This window comes from Thamnophis sirtalis, unplaced genomic scaffold (assembly GCF_051295495.1).
Source record: "Thamnophis sirtalis isolate CommonGarterSnake01/CBP01778 unplaced genomic scaffold, rThaSir2_p1.2 scaffold_4, whole genome shotgun sequence".
NCBI lineage: Eukaryota > Metazoa > Chordata > Lepidosauria > Squamata > Natricidae > Thamnophis > Thamnophis sirtalis.
This window is the reverse complement of record NW_028261384.1, coordinates 70385673-70406959: the sequence shown is the minus strand read 5'-3', so window position 1 is coordinate 70406959 and position 21287 is coordinate 70385673. Positions and strand designations below refer to the sequence as shown.

General features: G+C 38.3%; 1 protein-coding gene across 2 annotated transcripts in view; it reads left to right on the top strand.

The window, feature by feature from the left end:
• Positions 1 to 21287, top strand: part of AMPH (amphiphysin) — a 228107-nt gene that overhangs the window by 184196 nt on the left and 22624 nt on the right. For both annotated transcript variants that reach the window (XM_087713101.1, XM_087713099.1), the window contains exons 11-14: positions 2891 to 3019; positions 3685 to 3792; positions 7000 to 7023; positions 21199 to 21222. In XM_087713101.1, the coding sequence (XP_087569227.1) occupies positions 2891 to 3019; positions 3685 to 3792; positions 7000 to 7023; positions 21199 to 21222 (285 nt within the window). The remainder of the gene's footprint in view (positions 1 to 2890; positions 3020 to 3684; positions 3793 to 6999; positions 7024 to 21198; positions 21223 to 21287) is intronic.

Below are 21287 nucleotides of genomic sequence, written 5' to 3'. Positions count from 1 at the left end.
ACTATGCCAGCTGTGTATCTTATAACTGGTATTGCCCAGGTATTTATGGCCTTGATTGTATTTCCACCATTCAATTTAGATTTCAAAATTTTCCTAACTCTGTTGGTGTACTCTCGCCTGACAATAGTTTTTACTTCTCCATGCTTGATGTTATCCAACTGCAGAATGCCTAAGTATTTGTAGGCTTCATTTTCTTTGCATTTAATTAGTTGGCCATTGGGCATTTCAATTCCCTCAGATGCAGTGATTTTGCCCCTTTTTATGGATACAGTGGCGCATTTTTCCATGCCAAACTGCATTGAAATATCGGTGCTGAATACTCGGACTGTATTTGTCAATGATTGGATTTCTATTTCTGACTTTCCATAGAGTTTCAAATCATCCATATATAGTAAATGCGAAAATTTTTCAGCTTTTTTGGCTGTTTGGTAGCCTAATTTCATTTTTTTAAGATTACTGATAGTGGGATCATTGCGATGATGAAGAGAAGAGGTGAAAGTGAATCACCCTGGAAAATTCCTCGCTTGATATTAACCATTCCGTAGCTCTCATTCCCTACTGCCAACTCAGTTCTCCATTGTTTCATTGCCTTTTTGTAAAATTTCATTCAGTTGCCTGGCCAATATTGCATGTAAACTGGTCAGATATTTGAGCCAGAAACCATGTAATTGGTCCTTTCCAGGTGATGTCCAATTCTTTACCTTTTAACTCGATTTCTGATCATCTCAGTTGTTATTTCTAATACTTGCATTTGTTTGTTGCCAATGCTTTTCTCAAAGTCATGTATCCACTTTGCTTCCTTGTTGTAGTCCTTTGCATTTTCCCACAATTCTTTCCAGAATTCAACTGTGGCCTGCTTTTCTGGTTTTTCACTTTTGGTGTCACCATTCACATTAAGACTTTGATAAAAACGCCGTTGGTCTGATCGAAATTTCTGATTTTGTTTATATTGGATGATTCGTGCCTCATATCTTTCAATTTTTCTAGCTGTTGCTGTTATCTGCTGTTTTACAATCTCTACAGCTTCATTGATGTTTCTTGTATCCAATCTATATCTTCTGATTAGCCGATCTATGATTTTGTTGTTTTTAAGCCGTTGCTCATGCATGTTCTTTAAGTTACTAGCATCTGCCCTTAATTTTTTGATTTTTTGTTCTAGACGGATTTTCCACTTTGGCTTTGATGCTTTTTCTGTTGTGTGACTAGGTACTTTAATTTTAATGCCTAGTTCATTAGTGACTATTACAGCTGTGCTGTACATTAACTGGTTTGTTTCCAAGATGGATTCCGGTTCAATTGTTGAAAACACTGCATTAACCATTTTCATGATAGGGGCCAAAATTTTCTTAGGCACAGTTTTTAGTGATGGTAAACGTTGCCTTTCCTCATTAAGCAGAAAATGCTCCATGATCTTATCCTTCAATTCTTTTTGTTTTTGAGTTAGTTCATCAGTTGGTTCAGTGATAACTGGTTCTAGTGGTGGTGATGTTATTTCCTCCCTGAGAGCTTCTTCTGGGAGTTCTACTATAGTGTCTTTAGTTGTGTCTTGAATATCAGTTATTTCCGCTTGTGATATTGTTTTTTGGGTTTTGCAAGTTGCCTGAATTTCCTCATGTTCAACTTCACTAAACACTTTATTCCGTATAATAAATCGCCTTTGATCTGCTAGTCGTTGTTCACTAACATTTGAATCTGGATATTGTTGTTTCCATAATTCATACATTCGCTTTAAATATCCTCTTTTTTCTGGCTCTGAGTTGTAGTAACAGGCCATTATGGCACGGTTTTCATCTGCACTATATTTTTGTCGTTTTGTTGGCTGGTCCACTTGTAGCCCACTTGTCGACGGATGTCCAGGGACCTCAACATCCGCCGCGGCCCTTGTTAACCCGCGCGACGACCGATGCGGTATGGAATTCTTATTCGTTTTTTTCACCATATTGTATGGGTTGGCGGGGGTTTTTTTATGGGACCAGATGCCAACCTGATCCCAACCTTCCTCCTTTCTCATCCGGGCTTGGGACCGGCAACGGCGGAGTTGTTGTTGTTGTTGTTGTTGTTGTTGTTATTATTATTATTATTATTATTATTATTGGCTAATCTTTGGTGAGATTCCCAGCCTTTGGGGCTGGTTGGTAGCTCAACAGCTCGAGTCTTAACCAAGGACCTAGGAACTGTTAAGATAACGTTGGAGGATATAAGCTGTTCCAAGTAGGGTGGTTTTTTGTAGAATCAGAATGTTCAAGTCTGATAAATTTAAAATTTCCCAATAGCGAGGTAGCCCTTTAGGTATAGCTCCAAGGGCTCCAATTACAATCAGGACAACACACGGTTTCTTTTTCCACAGTCGCTCAACTTCAATTTGCAAGACCCGGTACTTTGTGATTTTTTTCTTGCTGTTTATCTTCAATTCGTGCATCTCCAGATATTGCAATGTCAAAGAACCATACTTTTTTCTTTTCAACTATTGTTATGTCAGGTGTATTGTGGGCCAAGTGCTTGTCAGTCTGAATTCTGAAGTCCCACAAGATCTTGACTTTCTCATTCTCTAAAACCTTCTGAACCTGATGTTCCCAGTGGTTTTTGCTGTACTCAAATCCAAACTTTTGGCACAATTTCCAGTGAATGATCTTAGCAACATGGTCATGGCGTTGTAGGTAGTCAGTTTGTGAAATTTTGTGCACCCACTGATCAAGTGGTCGACTGTCTCATCTTTCTCATTACAGAGGCGACATTTGCTGTTGGTGGTAATATGCTGAATTTTTGCTTTCATGTAATTTGTGTCTAAGACTTGTTCTTGAGCTGCCAAAATAAGTTTTTGTTGTTGTTGTTGTTGTTGTTACTTTTGATATATCATTTAATCTTTCAAACATACTAATTTTTCTTTCAGCTGAGGAAAGGGCCTCCTGTCCCACCACTGCCTAAACTCACACCAACAGTAGACATGCAACAAGAAAATATCATCAGTTTATTTGATGATAACTTTGTTCCAGAAATAAATGTGACAACCCCTTCTCAGGTGAGTCCAGATTTTTCCAGCCATTATCTGTTCAGATAGATAATGCTACAACTTGTTTGTCCCAAACCAAAAGACCTTGGCAATGTCGATTGGGAACACAGGACACATTTTTTTAAATGGAAATGATAGGAGTGACTCACATACAAGCTGTGAAACATAGAATAAGTCGTTCTAGTCACTGACAAAATATTTCCATTAATTTGAGACTGTTTTATATATTTAGGGATGAAACCTAGTTCACAAAAACTTGGAGACATTTGATAGTGAATCCCACAAACACTCTGTGTTTGGATGAGCATGACTAAAATTTGTCCAAGATGAGTGCTGGCTATGTAAATGTCAATAATTCTTAGTCCTAACATTGTATTTATTTAAAGGAAAATAAACATGTTGAAGTATTAACTGAATATGAGCTTGGGGCTAATAAAATCATTCATGAATTCCTCATAAAACGGCTTACATGAAACAATTGAAAGCTAATTCAGAAAAAGTCTGCTATCTTATCCATTTCCTATTATATCCATGACAACTTCCTATATTCTAAATGGACTAATGCCACTGAATTCCAATCTCGTTCCTTATTATTTGCCCTGATGTATATTTTATGAGAAAAAGGATTTGTGCATTCCAATTAAAAATGTTTTTAAATGTTATAATTCCAACAGAATGAAGCTCCTGATGCTAAAAAAGAAGAGTCTTTGTTAGATTTGGACTTTGATCCTTTCAAGCCTGATAATGCATCTACTGTGGTAACCCACTCCCCAATGTCTCAGGTATTTTTAAATATTATGTTTTTATGATACTACGTGCACCATAATCAGGATTGTTTTATACTACAATCCTGTGGGAATCTAGAAATGCAGCTTTAATTTATTAACAGCAAGTTGCTGATTCTTATATTAAGGGTTATAAAGAAGTGTAATAATTAAAAAGAAATTTTGATATGGTTGGCTAATATAATTTGCAGTGATATGCAATGGCTTAGGAGATGTTGAGGAAGCAGACAAAATTCTACAAAATAGGCTTAAAATCAATAATTAAAAATGTGCAAAATTTTGGCCAGTTTACAAAATGTATGCTGATTATAGGATTTAGAATTTTTCCTAGTGTTTCGCAACATACACTATATTGCCAAAAGTATTCGCTCACCCATCCACATAATCAGAAGCAGTTGTAAGCAAATACTTTTGGCAATATAGTGTATATTTGAAATGAAGTTAATAACAGAAAGTATTGTGTAATGTGATGTTAGGCTTGATAAGAGCCAGAGTAAACATACAGCTTTGATGCCACATAGGGCTGCATGTCTTCTTTGGAAACATAACAGATTAACTATTTCATCAATCCAAATTCCAGGTTTCCCAAAGGACTTCACTTTTAAATTTTATTAATGCTGATATTTCAGACTTTACACCCTACAAGTGTTAAAAAATTCTTAGAGGACACCTGTCCTTAACAATAGATTTAAATTAAACATTTGTTCCTGCGACCTGGAGCCACTGACATTAGCCATTTAAAAATGCACTCTGTACATTGTGTCACAAATCATGTAAAAAAGTAGACTTCTGTTAAATCAGACCAAATATCTGATTGTCTTCTTATATCTGTTACAGGGGTGGGTTTCAACTGGTTCATGGCGGTCCCTGCGAACCGGTTGGTCAGCGAACCCGGAAGTAAGTAACTTCCGGGAACGGCGAAGGGCCCACCCGCCCGCCCGTGCTCCTTACCCGGTTTTGACAAGTTCTGCGCTTCCACGCATGCGCAGGACGCATACAGCACCTGCGCGATCCTCCAGGAGCAGCTGGAGCATCGCACAGACGCTAGTATGCATGCGTGCACCACGCGCGTGCACAAGGTCGCCGCCGGCCCCGTTCCAACCGAACCGGTTGGAATGGGGCGAGAAACCCACCCCTGATCTGTTAGCAGGTTAACAGATGTAAGTAGACAATCAGATATTTCATCTGATATTGTCTACTTACATCTGTTAATCTGCTATTTCAAAAAAATGATTGCAAATTTTGCTGTTTGTATTATGTATGTGGTATGGGTGTAGGCTTGTGCACATGCATGCAAACTTTCAAATCAGTTTTTGACTCCTGGTAACTACCTGGACACAAATCCTGCAGTTTTCTTGACAAAATTGCAGAAGTAGCTGGCCATTGTCTCCTTCCTAGGGCTGAGAGAGTGATTGGCCCAAGGACTTTGTGCCTAATACAAGATTAGAATTTACAAGTTTCTAGCCTTATTCCTTAGGTGTTAAACCAGTCTTGTTCTCTGTAACGCCAAATTTGCTTAAACAAATTTCTGTAATTGAAAGGTTTCTAGAGAACTGAAGCAAAATGTACTGTTCGTACACATGAACAGTAATAGGTTAGTTTCAAAATGATATTTTTTTAAAAAGTCACCTCTGCATATAAAAGTTTATATTGAATTATAATTCCCCTCCTGACTAGTAACTATTTTATTTTACTTTTGATTTTTACTAGTTTAGTCATTTTTTTACTAGTTTAGTAATACTAGTTTAGTAATATTTTGGATTTTTACTAATTTAGCCACAAAGAAAGCAATCATTAATTTCATTGATTTTTAGTAAATGAAATTTTTCATCTTATCATATTATTGAGGAAAATAATACTTTACCTGATATGATCTTAAATAGGAACAGCTGTTAAATCTACTTCTTAAAAGGTTGTTTTATGATAGAAATATCTTATCTTGTAAAAGCTGTTCATTGAAATATACTTAGAAATGAAACTGTGATAAGATTGAGAAACTAAAATTGAAGAATGGGTGACACCCGAAAAACTGACTATACATTCCCAGCAAAAGTCTAATAAATCCAAGCAGGAATAATTTCATTAAATAAAACATATTACATAACAAGGCAAGCTAGGACACTTAGAATATAGTTTTTGAAGAAAAAGATAAATTATTTTTTAAAAAATCTAAATAGCCCAAGTAGAAATGAGGAATAATCAAAGTATAATAATATTTAAAAAATTAAGAGCATTAGAGCTAAGGAGGAAAAAGCAGGAGCATGGAAAGGGGGGGAGATTAGAATGCTTTTTCCTACAATGTTTTTTTCTTTATCTTTTTTTAAAAACTTTTTGGATATCTATTTTTTGTCATCAGATTTTTATTTCCAGTTTTGCTATAGAGGCAATTCTTGACTTAAAACCATCCATTTAATGTCTGTTTGAAGTTACAACAATGCTGATAAAAGTGACTTATGACCACTTTTGACACTTATAACTGTTGTGGCATCCCTATGGTCACGTGATTGATATTGGGTTGCTTGGCAACTGACATGTATTTCTCACAGGCCACTTGTCTGATTGACTTGCACTGTGCCAAGGTCATGTGATCACTGGTTGTAACCTTCCCAGATTACTTCCAATAAGCAAAAACATTGGGGAAGGGCATTTTTTCTTAATGACCACACGATTCACTTAACGTGATTTGCTTACTTGTGGCAAAAAGTTCATAAAATGGAATAAAACTCACTTAAAAATTGCCTTGTTTAGCAACAGAAATTTGGGGTTCAATTGTTCTCATAAGTTGAGGACTACCTGTAATGTTAAGTTCATTTTATGTATGCCTGTGTATTCTTTGCCTTTTTTGTTTTTGCTATTATTTTATTTTCTTAATTTAAAAAATAATTAAAAATAAGGGATGTGATCATTCAGTCAGGGACATTATGGCTATCAAGAGTGCTCTTGACAGCTACCAGTTTACCACAAGTAGGCGGCTTAGCAGCAAATCTCCTGGAGAATTACATTTTAAGAGATAATGTTGGAATTCCTTTTCATTGGATAAAACAAATATAAATGTTTGGAATATGGTATAGGCTGGGCTACGATGCAACTTCTTTGCCAACTTTGGTTATGAATATATATAATTACATTATTATCTAATTATGCTTTACAACATGTAAAAAAGATGTACGAATGAGATTTTGAACATGTCTTTTCCCTTCTCAGACGCTACCTTGGGATCTGTGGACGGTATGGCTGACTTTTATTTCTTTTTATCTTGTTTTTGTTTCATATTTCAATGGTAACTTTAATGTGCAAAATATATCAATCACAAAAAAGTTGTCTAAATTTTGAGGGGCATTAGGGAAAGGAATAAGTAATAGAATAACAGTTAAATGTTGGTTTCTGTACTCAGATTTTAATTTAGTTTGAGAAGTCTCTGAGGTTACCTTCTGTATCTGTATTTTTATAGTAGTCCCAAAATTTTAAAATTGTCTTGTTTTAAGAAAAAATTAAATATGCCATGCAAGATTATTTAATGGAGGCAAATAGTATCTGTTGATAATTACATCTGTAAATAATATTTACCTCACACTCTTAAACTATACATTATTCCACTAATATGTGGTGACAGAATTTAAGAATATGAACTGTTTTAATGTTAAAGAGCTCTAAGTAATGTAATAATTTCTTTGTAGATACAATTTTTAATACTGACAGAAATTATGCTGATATGGGAAAAATACTCTGTTTCTTGTTTTTCTCTAATTATTGTGAATAACAGAAAACAATTTAAAGAATCCTACACTGTTGGAAAGATTATGTAGACTCTTTGATTACATTAATATCATTCACAAATTACTGATAAAGATACTCTATGTTACATACTAGCTTCAACTATAGTGGTTTCCACCAAGGTCCTCTTTTCTGGCGGGAACAGAGGTTTAATCTCATTGGTTGAAGGGTCTGACAGTTCCCTATAAAAGGGCTGCTGTCAGACTCAACCTTCGCTGGATTGTTCTCACTTGTTGCATTTAATAAAGAGCTGTTGTTACCGTTAGTCTGTGTATGCCTATCCATTACCCAATCTAACACTGGTGACGAGGATGAGATTGGAAGGCAACTAGGCGAACCAAGAAGACCATAGCAATCCAGCAAGTACATCCAGCCTGCAGCTCAGCACGGCTTCGAGCAGACATTTTTGAGCGGCAAACTCAAAACGCCCTCAGGACCCAAAATGGCCATGCACGCCCCACCGACTCTGTATGACCCAGTCACCATGCACTGGGACTCATATATGCTATGGTTTACTGCTTCCTTGAGGACAACGACCTCATAGGCCTTTCTGAAGGCCGCAAGAGAACATGTTCTCGGTTACTGTGGACGGGAAGTGTTCAAAACTGCCAAAGATCTCTCAGTACCAGAAGATGCTGAGGACCCACTACGCACCCTAAGCATGTTCGCCGGCATGAATTTAACATTCGCAACCAACGGGAAGGTGAATCAATCAATGAATACTTTGAGGCGCTACGAAAGGCCGCAGCATACTGCGAGTTCTGAGACCTAGACAAACTCATTCTTTTTTTAAATATTTTTTTTATTTTTAATTTAAAACAAATACAACATCCTTCTTTACATGCTATAGAAAGTTTATCAGTTGGTTACAAAAATACTTTCGTGCATCTCTTCCACAATCATCAAGCATAATTCATATTAACTCAAGCATTTTAACTCAAATATTTATACATGTCACCATCATCCATTTTCATTTGACTACAATTATTTAAGCGTTCTTCATCATAAAATATACCAAAATTTAATGCATAACCATGTAGTGGCCATTCAATTACTATTTCTAAGATCCTCCACTAACACTAAATCCTTATGTCCTGTTCTAACTAAACATCCATAACATTTAATAACAAAGTTTTCTAATCCTCCTTTCCAAATCACTGTTTAAAGTTTACATCCAGTTTCCTTATGTTATACCCATATCTATATATACTTGTTATTCTTATCCCTCTTTTATTTGACTATATTCTATAACATAACATTTTCCCCCTAATAATCAAAACTTTAACTGTATCTAACTTGGTTCTTTATTATTATACAATTGTATCACAGCGGCCAGTTGTTTCGCCGGATTTGGCATTGGTTTCTAGTTGGGCCCCACCCAGGGGCCTTGGACGTCGTAACGTATTTTCGTAATATGCATGCAGATCCAAGCAGTGCGGCTTTTTGCATTTGACTGATGGTGATTTTGTCAATTTTTAACTGTTTTAAATGTAATTCCAGTGCTTTTGGAATAGCACCTAGTGTGCCAGTTACCACTGGAATTACCACTGCTGGTTTGTGCCATAGTCATTTAATTTCGATTTTTAAGTCCTGGTATTTTGCGATTTTTTCATGTTCCTTCTCGGCAACCCTGCTATCACCTGGTATTGAGATGTCTATGATTGTGACCTTATTTTTCTCAACCAGTGTGATGTCTGGTGTATTATGAGCCAGTATTTTGTCCGTTTGTATACGGAAATCCCACAAGATCTTGATCATCTGATTTTCGGTGACTTTTTCAGGCTGATGTTCCCACCAGTTTGTTGCTGTTTTAATATTATAATTTTTGCACAAATTCCAATGGATCATTTGTGCTACTGAATTGTGCCGCAATTTATAATCAGTCTGCACGATTTTTTTACAGCAGCTGAGTATGTGATCAACAGTTTCATCAGCTTCTTTGCAAAGTCTGCATTTGGCATCATCAGAGGATTTTTCGATTTTGGCCTTAATGGCATTTGTGCGGATAGCTTGTTCTTGCGCAGCCAGGATTAGTGACTCTGTTTCTTTCTTTAATGTACCTGTTGTTAACCATAACCAAGTTTGTTCACTGTCCACTTTATCTTTTATTTTTTCCAGAAATTGACCATGCAGTGCTTTGTTCTGCCAACTCTCCATTCTTGATTTTATCACATCTTTTCTGTATTCTTGTTTTGTCTGTTGGGCCTTCAGTAGATTTTTGTTCTTTACTTTGATTAATAGATGTTCTTGACTTTCTTTTAAATAATCAGCCAGTTCATGTTTTTCTTCTTCAACTGTTTGCATTACTTGTAATAATCCTCTGCCACCTGATTTTCGGGGCAGGTACAGTCTATCAGTATCACCACGTGGATGTAAACTGTAGTGCATTGTCATTAGTTTCCTGGTTTTTCGGTCCAAAAGGTCCAAATCAGCTTGTGTCCAGTTAACTATACCAGCTGTGTATCTTATAACTGGTATTGCCCAAGTATTTATGGCCTTGATTGTATTTCCACCATTCAATTTAGATTTCAAAATTTTCCTAACTCTGTTGGTGTACTCTCGCCTGACAATAGTTTTTACTTCTCCATGCTTGATGTTATCCAACTGCAGAATGCCTAAGTATTTGTAGGCTTCATTTTCTTTGCATTTAATTAATTGGCCATTGGGCATTTCAATTCCCTCACATGCAGTGATTTTGCCCCTTTTTATGGATACAGTGGCGCATTTTTCCATGCCAAACTGCATTGAAATATCGGTGCTGAATACTCGGACTGTGTTTGTCAATGATTGGATTTCTATTTCTGACTTGCCATAGAGTTTCAAATCATCCATATATAGTAAATGCGAAATTTTTTCAGCTTCTTTGGCTGTTTGTTAGCCTAATTTCATTTTTTTTTTAAATTACTGATAGTGGGATCATTGCGATGATGAAGAGAAGAGGTGAAAGTGAATCACCCTGGAAAATTCCTCGCTTGATATTAACCATTCCATAGATCTCATTCCCTACCGCCAACTCAGTTCTCCATTGTTTCATCACCTTTTCAGTAAAGGATGTAATATTTTTGCTAATGCCAGTTGTTTCTAAGCATTTTATGATCCAACTATGTGGCAGTGAGTCAAATGCCTTTTTGTAATCAATCCAGACCATATTCAAGTTCGTTTTTCTGTTTTATTATATTATATGTATATATTATTTAATAATAATAATAATAATAATAATAATAATAATAATAATAATAATAATAATAATACGGAAATCCCACAAGATCTTGACCATCTGATTTTGGGTGACTTTTTCAGGCTGATGTTCCCACCAGTTTGTTGCTGTTTTAATATTATAATTTTTGCACAAATTTCAATGGATCATTTGTGCTACTGAATTGTGCCAATTACCACTGGAATTATTATTATTATATTATAACAATTATTATTATTATTATTATTATTATTATTATTATTATTATTATTATTATTATTATTATTATTATTATACAATTGTATCACAGCGGCCAGTTGTTTCGCCGGATTTGGCATTGGTTACTAGTCGGGCCCCATCCAGGGGCCTAGGACGTCGTAACATATTTTCGTAATATGCGTGCAGATCCAAGCAGTGCGGCTTTTTGCATTTGACTGATGGTGATTTTGTCAATTTTTAACTGTTTTAAATGTAATTCCAGTGCTTTTGGAATAGCACCCAGTGTGCCAATTACCACTGGAATTACCACTGCTGGTTTGTGCCATAGTCGTTGAGTTTCGATTTTTAAGTCCTGGTATCTTGCGATTTTTTCATGTTCCTTCTCGGCGACCCTGCTATCACCTGGTATTGCGATGTCTATGATTGTGACCTTATTTTTCTCAACCAGTGTGATGTCTGGTGTATTATGCGCCAATATTTTGTCAGTTTGTATACGGAAATCCCACAAGATCTTGACCATCTGATTTTCGGTGACTTTTTCAGGCTGATGTTCCCACCAGTTTGTTGCTGTTTTAATATTATAATTTTTGCACAAATTCCAATGGATCATTTGTGCTACTGAATTGTGCCACAATTTATAATCAGTCTGTGCGATTTTTTTACAGCAGCTGAGTATGTGATCAACAGTTTCATCAGCTTCTTTGCAAAGTCTGCATTTGGCATCATCAGAGGATTTTTCGATTTTGGCCTTAATGGCATTTGTGCGGATAGCTTGTTCTTGCGCAGCCAGGATTAGTGACTCTGTTTCTTTCTTTAATGTACCTGTTTTTAACCATAACCGTTTGTTCACTGTCCACTTTATCTTTTATTTTTCCCAGAAATTGACCATGCAGTGCTTTGTTCTGCCAACTCTCCATTCTTGATTTTATCACATCTTTTCTGTATTCTTGTTTTGTCTGTTGGGCCTTCAGTAGATTTTTGTTCTTTACTTCGATTAATAGATGTTCTTGAGTGTCTTTTAAATAATCAGCCAGTGCATGTTTTTCTTCTTCAACTGTTTGCTTCACTTGTAATAATCCTCTGCCACCTGATTTTCGGGGCAGATACAGTCTATCAGTATCACCACGTGGATGTAAACTGTAGTGCATTGTCATTAGTTTCCTGGTTTTTCGGTCCAAAAGGTCCAAATCAGCTTGTGTCCAGTTAACTATGCCAGCTGTGTATCTTATAACTGGTATTGCCCAGGTATTTATGGCCTTGATTGTATTTCCACCATTCAATTTAGATTTCAAAATTTTCCTAACTCTGTTGGTGTACTCTCGCCTGACAATAGTTTTTACTTCTCCATGCTTGATGTTATCCAACTGCAGAATGCCTAAGTATTTGTAGGCTTCATTTTCTTTGCATTTAATTAGTTGGCCATTGGGCATTTCAATTCCCTCAGATGCAGTGATTTTGCCCCTTTTTATGGATACAGTGGCGCATTTTTCCATGCCAAACTGCATTGAAATATCGGTGCTGAATACTCGGACTGTATTTGTCAATGATTGGATTTCTATTTCTGACTTTCCATAGAGTTTCAAATCATCCATATATAGTAAATGCGAAAATTTTTCAGCTTTTTTGGCTGTTTGGTAGCCTAATTTCATTTTTTTTAAGATTACTGATAGTGGGATCATTGCGATGATGAAGAGAAGAGGTGAAAGTGAATCACCCTGGAAAATTCCTCGCTTGATATTAACCATTCCGTAGCTCTCATTCCCTACTGCCAACTCAGTTCTCCATTGTTTCATTGCCTTTTCAGTAAAGGATGTAATATTTTTGCTAATGCCAGTTATTTCTAAGCATTTTATGATCCAACTATGTGGCAGTGAGTCAAATGCCTTTTTGTAATCAATCCAGACCATATTCAAATTCGTTTTTCTGTTCTTACAATTTTCTAATATCATTTTATCAATTAGAAGCTGATCTTTTGTGCCCCTGCTCCTTCTTTTGTTGCCTTTTTGCTCTACTGGCAAGATGTTGTTTGTTTCCAAATAATCCATCATGTTATCTGCAATAATGCCTGTGAGTAATTTGAAGGTTGTTGGTAAGCATGTTATTGGTCTGTAGTTTTCAGGTGTTGTTCCTTTAGTTGCATCTTTCTGAATCAAGTATGTTTTTCCAGTTGTCAATCGTTCATTAATTTGGCCCTTTTGTAAAATTTCATTCAGTTGCCTAGCCAATATTGCATATAAACTGGTCAGATATTTGAACCAGAAACCATGTAATTGGTCCTTTCCAGGTGATGTCCAATTCTTTACCTTTTTAACTCGATTTTTGACCATCTCAGTTGTTATTTCTAATACTTGCATTTGTTTGTTGCCAATGCTTTTCTCAAAGTCATGTATCCACTTTGCTTCCTTGTTGTAGTCCTTTGCATTTTCCCACAATTCTTTCCAGAATTCAACTGTGGCCTGCTTTTATGGTTTTTCACTTTTGGTGTCACCATTCACATTAAGACTTTGATAAAAACGCGTTGGTCTGATCGAAATTGCTGATTTTGTTTATATTGGATGATTCGTGCCTCATATCTTTCAATTTTTCTAGCTGTTGCTGTTATCTGCTGTTTTACAATCTCTACAGCTTCATTGATGTTTCTTGTATCCAATCTATATCTTCTGATTAGCCGATCTATGATTTTGTTGTCTTTAAGCCGTTGCTCATGCATGTTCTTTAAGTTACTAGCATCTGCCCTTAATTTTTTGATTTTTTGTTCTAGACGGATTTTCCACTTTGGCTTTGATGCTTTTTCTGTTGTGTGACTAGGTACTTTAATTTTAATGCCTAGTTCATTAGTGACTATTACAGCTGCGCTGTACATTAACTGGTTTGTTTCCAAGATGGATCCCGGTTCAATTGTTGAAAACACTGCATTAACCATTTTCATGATAGGGGCCAAAATTTTCTTAGGCACAGTTTTTAGTGATGGTAAACGTTGCCTTTCCTCATTAAGCAGAAAATGCTCCATGATCTTATCCTTCAATTCTTTTTGTTTTTGAGTTAGTTCATCAGTTGGTTCAGTGATAACTGGTTCTAGTGGTGGTGATGTTATTTCCTTCCTGAGAGCTTCTTCTGGGAGTTCTACTATAGTGTCTTTAGTTGTGTCTTGAATATCAGTTATTTCCGCTTGTGATATTGTTTTTTGGGTTTTGCAATTTGCCTGAATTTCCTCATGTTCAACTTCACTAAACACTTTATTCCGTATAATAAATCGCCTTTGATCTGCTAGTCGTTGTTCACTAACATTTGAATCTGGATATTGTTGTTTCCATAATTCATACATTCGCTTTAAATATCCTCTTTTTTCTGGCTCTGAGTTGTAGTAACAGGCCATTATGGCACGGTTTTCATCTGCACTATATTTTTGTCGTTTTGTTGGCTGGTCCACTTGTAGCCCACTTGTCGACGGATGTCCAGGGACCCCAACATCCGCCGCGGCCCTTGTTAACCCGCGTGACGACCGATGCGGTATGGAATTCTTATTCGTTTTTTTCACCATATTGTATGGGTTGGCGGGGGTTTTTTTACGGGACCAGATGCCAACCTGATCCCAACCTTCCTCCTTTCTCATCCGGGCTTGGGACCGGCAACGGCGGAGTTATTATTATTATTATTATTATTGTTGTTGTTGTTGTACAATTGTATCACAGCGGCCAGTTGTTTCGCCGGATTTGGCATTGGTTACTAGTCGGGCCCCACCCAGGGGCCTAGGACGTCGTAACGTATTTTCGTAATATGCGTGCAGATCCAAGCAGTGCGGCTTTTTGCATTTGACTGATGGTGATTTTGTCAATTTTTATTATTATTATAATAAAATAATTATTTTATTTATTTTAATTATTATTATTATTATTATTATTATTATTATTATTATTATTATTATTATTATTATTATTATTAACCTTTTTGTATAATCCAAAGGGATTGCTAATCTTCCTTATATGGGTACCATTCAATATTCATATCCAATTATACTCATCATAACACTACACACTGTATACATTAGTAACATTATAAATTATTTATTTAAACTATATCTATTGTCAATACATTTCACTAAGTTTAACTAGTTTTAAATTATATTCTTCCATCTATCAAACTGTATCTTTCCAATAGCAAAACAGTCTCATATCTTCTGCCATTTATGATGCCAGTCCTCTAATCATCTCCTTGATCTACTTTGTATGGACTCCTCTTATTTATTTATTTATTTATTATTTATTTATTTCTTTATTTAATTTGTATGCCGCCCACTCTCAAAGAGACTCAACTCCTTGCTTATAACATCTCTCATCTTGATGCCCTCTTTCTGTTTCCTTAGTCAGCTTATCTTTGATTGTCAGCAGTGTTATCAATGCTTTGCTAATAGAATTTCTCTCTTTAAATCCATAATGTTTTTTGTTTTTTCTTCTTCTGTATCTTGCCATCTGGGGTAGATTTCCTCTCCATTTAATTCCTCTTTCAGTATTCCATTCTTTCTATTTTCAGAGACAAACCAATCACCATAAATATCAGCAGATTTAATTTCCACTTCAATTTTTTGAATTTTAATCACCACATTTTGCATTTGATAGTCATCCTCAACTTCTTCATCATATTTTGCTGTTATATGCTCTAAGTCTTCCAGCTTCTTCTGTATTCTCTCATATGTATTTGCTAATTTCTGTATAAATGGAAGGATACAGAAAGAGAAAGTGTTTTCAGCTGGTAAGGAACTTTTATTGTTTTAAAAAGAGACTGCCTATAAAAAAATTAAAATAAATTTAAATTGGAGAACAGAAGAATCAAGCAGTGGAATTAAATTTGGAATGGTTTTGGACAGTGGTTATCTTACTTTTAAAATGCTATCTTCATGGATGGAATTTATGCAAGCCTTTTAAAACAAATGGATTAAGTTTTCTTCTATTTTTTCTTTTATTATTCTCTGTAACCTATGGTCTAAAAATTTCCTCTTTCATTACTGTGGGTGTTCTTCTAATCCATTCAAAAATTGGACTCTTTTTCTAACTTGAAATACAAAAAAGATACAAAAGAAATAAGGAAATCTGCAATAATACTCGGAGGTTGGGAGGTTTGTGTATTGGAGTTTGTGTATTGGAAATGGAACACTTTTTTTCTTCACTTATTGTTTTGGCTTGGCACTACAAGGTCTCACTGCTTGGTTATAGAGAGTGATAAGAAGGGAAGCATACAGATGTCCCTTTAAAGTATATCTTTAACCAGAGAAAAGTGAAAACAAACGTTTTTGTGAATCTATGTTTAATTTTATTAACCTTTTAAGCTAGAGTAGGTGTGTTTATTAGCTAGAGAGAATGGCACAATTTCAAAAACAAACAAAAATTTTAAGCTTGCAAAAGACGAACTATTCTTGACTACATAATTTGTGGTGTGCGGGACATTAATTTACAGAGGAGGTTACTTGCCAAGTCTAACCTCACTCTACCAATTGCCTTGGACAAGGCCAGGGCGTCAGAATCGGCCGTCAAGTCCACAGAGACACTGCAGTGTCAAAACACTCCGCAAGATGTGTGGAAGAATACATGCATTCACCGTGAGGCTGCAGAGGCCAAGAGCTCTGAAGGCGAAGAAGATGACAGCTGCCGCATGCGCAGTAGCTGTGCCAAGCCGGCGTGCAAATTCGAACAATGATTCCCGCCTTGTGCTAGCTGCAGAGGAGACCACCCCCGGTCGGCTTGCCATTTCTGCGATGCTACCTGCCAACACTGCGAGCGAAAAGGGCACATCGCCAAGATGTGCAGAAGCGAGCACCCCACGTCGACCTGGCAACCAAGAAGCCTAGCTAACTGCCAGCAGAGGCCCAACCAAGGGGCATGGCAGAAGCCACCACAGCGCTCACAGCGTGACGCCAGAGTCACCTACCACACCTCAATTGGCCAAGTCCGCACTACGCAACCAAAAAAGCTGAAGGTCACAGTCCTCATCAAGGGCTCTCCATGTGAGATGGAGATCGACATGGGGTCATCACTGACCATCATGCCATGGTCTACACTCAAACGGGCTATCCCTAGCCTGAAGAAGCAGCATCTATGAGCCCCTGACATCTGCCTCCATGATTACTAGAGGAAATGAGTCCACATCGTGGGCCAGGGCACCTTCAGTTGCGAACTCCCAGTGACTGTGGTGAGCGGCGACCTGCAGAGCCTCCTGTGGCTTGACAGGTTTGAAGCCCTGGACCTAGAAGTGACCGATATCAATGCCTTGAAAGACAAAAGTGCTGAAATGATTTTTAAGGAGTTTTAGGACGTCTTCAGCACTGGTCTGTGTAAGTATTTGGGGACTCCAATCTCCTTTAATTTGGACCCCCATAGCCCTCATAAGGCTAAAGCCCAGGAGAGTACCCTTTGCTCTCCACCCCAAAATAGATCTAGAAATTGACAAGCTTGTAGGCCAGGAAATCCTAGAGCTGATTTATCACACATGCTGGGAGACCCCTATAATGACACCTGTCAAATCTGATGGGTCTGTCAGCATCTGTGTGGACTACAAATGCACAATCAATAAAGCGTTACAACAAAGCGCTTACCTGTACCAATTGTACAGCACCTATTACATTCATTAGGACCGGGCAAAGTAGTGGCTAAATTGAACATGGCGCAGGCATACCAACAATTGCCTGTAGATGGTGCTACGGCGGAGGCCCAAACCATTGTGATGCACAGGGATACATTCAAATAACACTGCCTGCAATTTGATGTTAGTATTGCCCCTGGCATCATGAAATGGCTTTTGTAGGGGATTCCAGGAGTTGCCCCCTATTTCGATGACATCTTGGTATCGGCTGTAAATGAGGCACAATTATTCAAACATGTACGAACTGTTTTGGCTCGAATTAGAGACAAAAGCCTCCTTCTCAAGAAAGAAAAATGCTAAATTAACGTGCCAAGGGTTGAATTCCTAGGGTACCTAATCGACGACTCTGGGATTCACCCGATCTCAAAAAAAAAAAAAAATTAAAGCAATCCAGGATGCCCCTACACCTTGCAATCAAATGAAGCTACAGGCATTCCTTGGGCTCCTTAATTTCTACAGCATATTAAACAGAAAGCCACCATTGCTGAACCCTTACACCGTCTCCTGGCTAAGAATGCAAAGTGGTCCTGGGGCAGAGCCGAAGCCACCGCATTTGCCGTGGTAAAAAGACTTCTCTCGGCAGACACTTTCCTGGTGCAGTACAGCCAGACCCTGCCACTGGTGTTCATCTGCGATACTTCACTGTTTGGCATCGGAGTCATCCTCAGCCACTGCATGCCCAATGGAACTGAGGCTCCAATAGCCTTTTACTCTAGGACCTTGTCCACTGCTGAGCAGAACTACAGCCAGCTGGACTGTGAAGCTTTGGTTGCAGTGACCAGAGTAAAAAGGTTCCATGAGTACTTATATGGCTGTGATTTCAAACTCATTTCGGACCACAAACCGCTACTGGACTTACTGGCTGGGGACTGGCCTACCCTTGTGTCATCACCGTGGATGACCAAATGGACCATCTTCCTTGCTGCCTACTCCTACCGTCTCATCCACCAACCAGGCTCCACTTTGGGGCATGTCGACGCCTTGAGCTGCTGCCCGCTGCTAGAACTTCTTGCTGACCCTACCCCCGAGACACCAGTCCTTCTCATTGACTGCCTAGAGACTGGTCCTGTCTCATCCAGTGACGTTGCCTGTTATCTGTTGTAAATGGCTGTTTGCTGTGGGGGGACCGGGTCATTGTTCCACCCAAATTGCACATTGCAGTATTAGAGGCTTTACACATAGGGCAGACTGGAATTGTCAGGATGAAGTCTTTGGCTAGGAGTTACGTGTGGTGGCCTAACATGGACAGGGAGATTGAAGAATGGGTGGCTACCTGCACACCATGCCAGGAGTCCAGACTAGCTCACCCAGAGGCTCCCACTAAGGAGTGGGAGCGACCTCAAGCACTGTGGTCTAGGGTGCACATTGATTTTGCTGGGCCAGACGTTCCTCGTAGTTGTGGACGCCTACTCAAAATGGCTAGAGGTAGTCCTGATGACCTCCACTATGGCAGAAGCGGTCAGCAAGGCACTACAGAGACTTTTCTCCACACAAGGCCCGCCTGATGTCTTGGTCTCTGACAATGTGCCCCAATTCACGGCCATGCAATTCGAGACCTTCTTAGCAGCTCAGGGAATCAGACATGCCCTGGTCGCGCCATTCCATCTGGCCTCCAATGGTCAGGTGGAGAGAATGATGAGATCTGAAAAAGAGGCCCTCTCTAGGATGGGCCCGGGAGATTGGCAAACACGAGTTGACCATTACCTGCTAATCCAAGATATCACACCCAGTGCCACTACAGGGAGAAGCCCCTCCGAGCTTTTCATGGGTCGCCGGTTAAGGTCCCACTTAGACCGGCTACACTCAGACTATTCTGTCGCATCGCCCCCTGACTCCACAAGCAAAATTCAGAACTTTAGCGTAGGGATTCAGTTTACGCCCACAACTACGCTGGGGGAACTCTGTGGATTCCTGCCACAGTGATAGGCATCACCAGGCCTCGCTCTTAGCTTGTAGAGCTTGAGGATGGTCGGAATTGGAGAAGGCATGTTGACCAACTCCGTGGCCACCTCTCCAACTCCACTCTTAGACAACCAGAAGTAACTCCTGCATGAGTTAGCCAAAGCTCTACCCAAAGGGAGAAATACGCCACTCCTTCCACAGGCAGGTCAAGCCCAAGGGCACTGGGGAACTTATCTGGTTGTGTTGCAGGCCCGCAGTGAGCTCTGAGCGAACTAGCTCTAGAAGCTCCAGCCGCGGCCTGTGAAAGGTTCCAGGAGCTTCCACAAAGCGGAGTTGCGGAGCAAACAGGTCCATCCAACCTGCTCAAAGAACACCCTCTGACTGAACTGTGCAGGTCAGGCAGAGCTACCCAAAAGCTCTCCTACCTGCGTGACTATGTGACCAGTAGGATTGTTCCATCTAAGAGGGGAGGAGTGTTAGATACGAGCTTCAACTATAGTGGTTTCCACCAAGGTCCTCTGTTCCAGTGGGAACAGAGGTTTAATCTCATTGGCTGAAGGGTCTGACAGCTCCCTATAAAAGGGCTGCTGTCAAACTCAACCTTCGCTGGATTGTTCTCACTTGTTGCATTTAATAAAGAGCTGTTGTTACCGTTAGCCTGTGTGTGCCTATCCATTACCCGATCTAACACTCTATATCATAAATTTGTAAATGAACATTAAACGAACATAATTCAAAAGCACATAATGTTATTGGACTAATTGGTTTTTTTTTTTTTGTTTTAGTTCACTGAATAGTTTCTATCCAGTGAAAATCATTTTTATCTGCATTCAGACTAACCATGAAACAAAAGCTTGAAACATTTTGATTACTCTCAGTTACGCCACATACCCCACCCCTCCCATTCCCCATCTTCAAATCTAGAAGCATTTAACGTTATTTTACTGATTGAAGAGAGCAAGACTGGTGCTCATTATCCCTCCCTTTAACATGGACTATGCCCTGGCTTGGATGCTCCTTTGTCTCAATCTGTAATACCTTCTTGGTGTTCTTTGAACCTATTTGTTTCCTTAATTTCCAGCTAAGTATCATTTTCAGTGTAAAAGGGAGTAGGGTTTGCTGTGTTTATATACTGTCAATGATGGTGGGGGTATTGTTTTCTGCTTCATAGTTCTTTGTTTAGTCTGTTTTCTGCTTGATTGTTTGATTAGTTTCATAGTTTCTTAATTAAGATATTGTATCCTCCTTGATTGTTTGTCTGGTGTTAATCCAGAGTTAATCCTTTTATTGGGTAATTGATTGCTGGTAAGAGGTGTTCTGGTCTTTTTGTTTCCTTTGTACCTTTCTTTCTCTTTTGAATGGTTTGTAAACGTTGTTTATTTCTATATGCCTATTGATGACTGATTTCTTTGAGTTGCCAAGCTTCTAGGAATTTCTGAGCATTTTTGGATTTGGATTGATCTAGGGTGCTCACAGTTTCCCAGCTGAAACTATGGTTAAGTCTGTTCATCTGTTGTGAAATTAAGGCATTTTCATTGTGTCTTCTGATTGCTAGTTGGTGTTCATAAAGGAACCCTTGAGTTTTTAGGTTTATTTGACATGTTTCTTTTCAGTAACATGGTGAAATATCCTCTCCATTTTCTCTGATTTTTTCTTTTTAATATTTTCTTTCCTCACAGAGCAATAATGAGGTGGGGCAGCCGGTAAGTAGTTGCCTTCTTCAAATGTAGATTTCCCTTACAGATATTGTAAATTGTATTAATTCCTT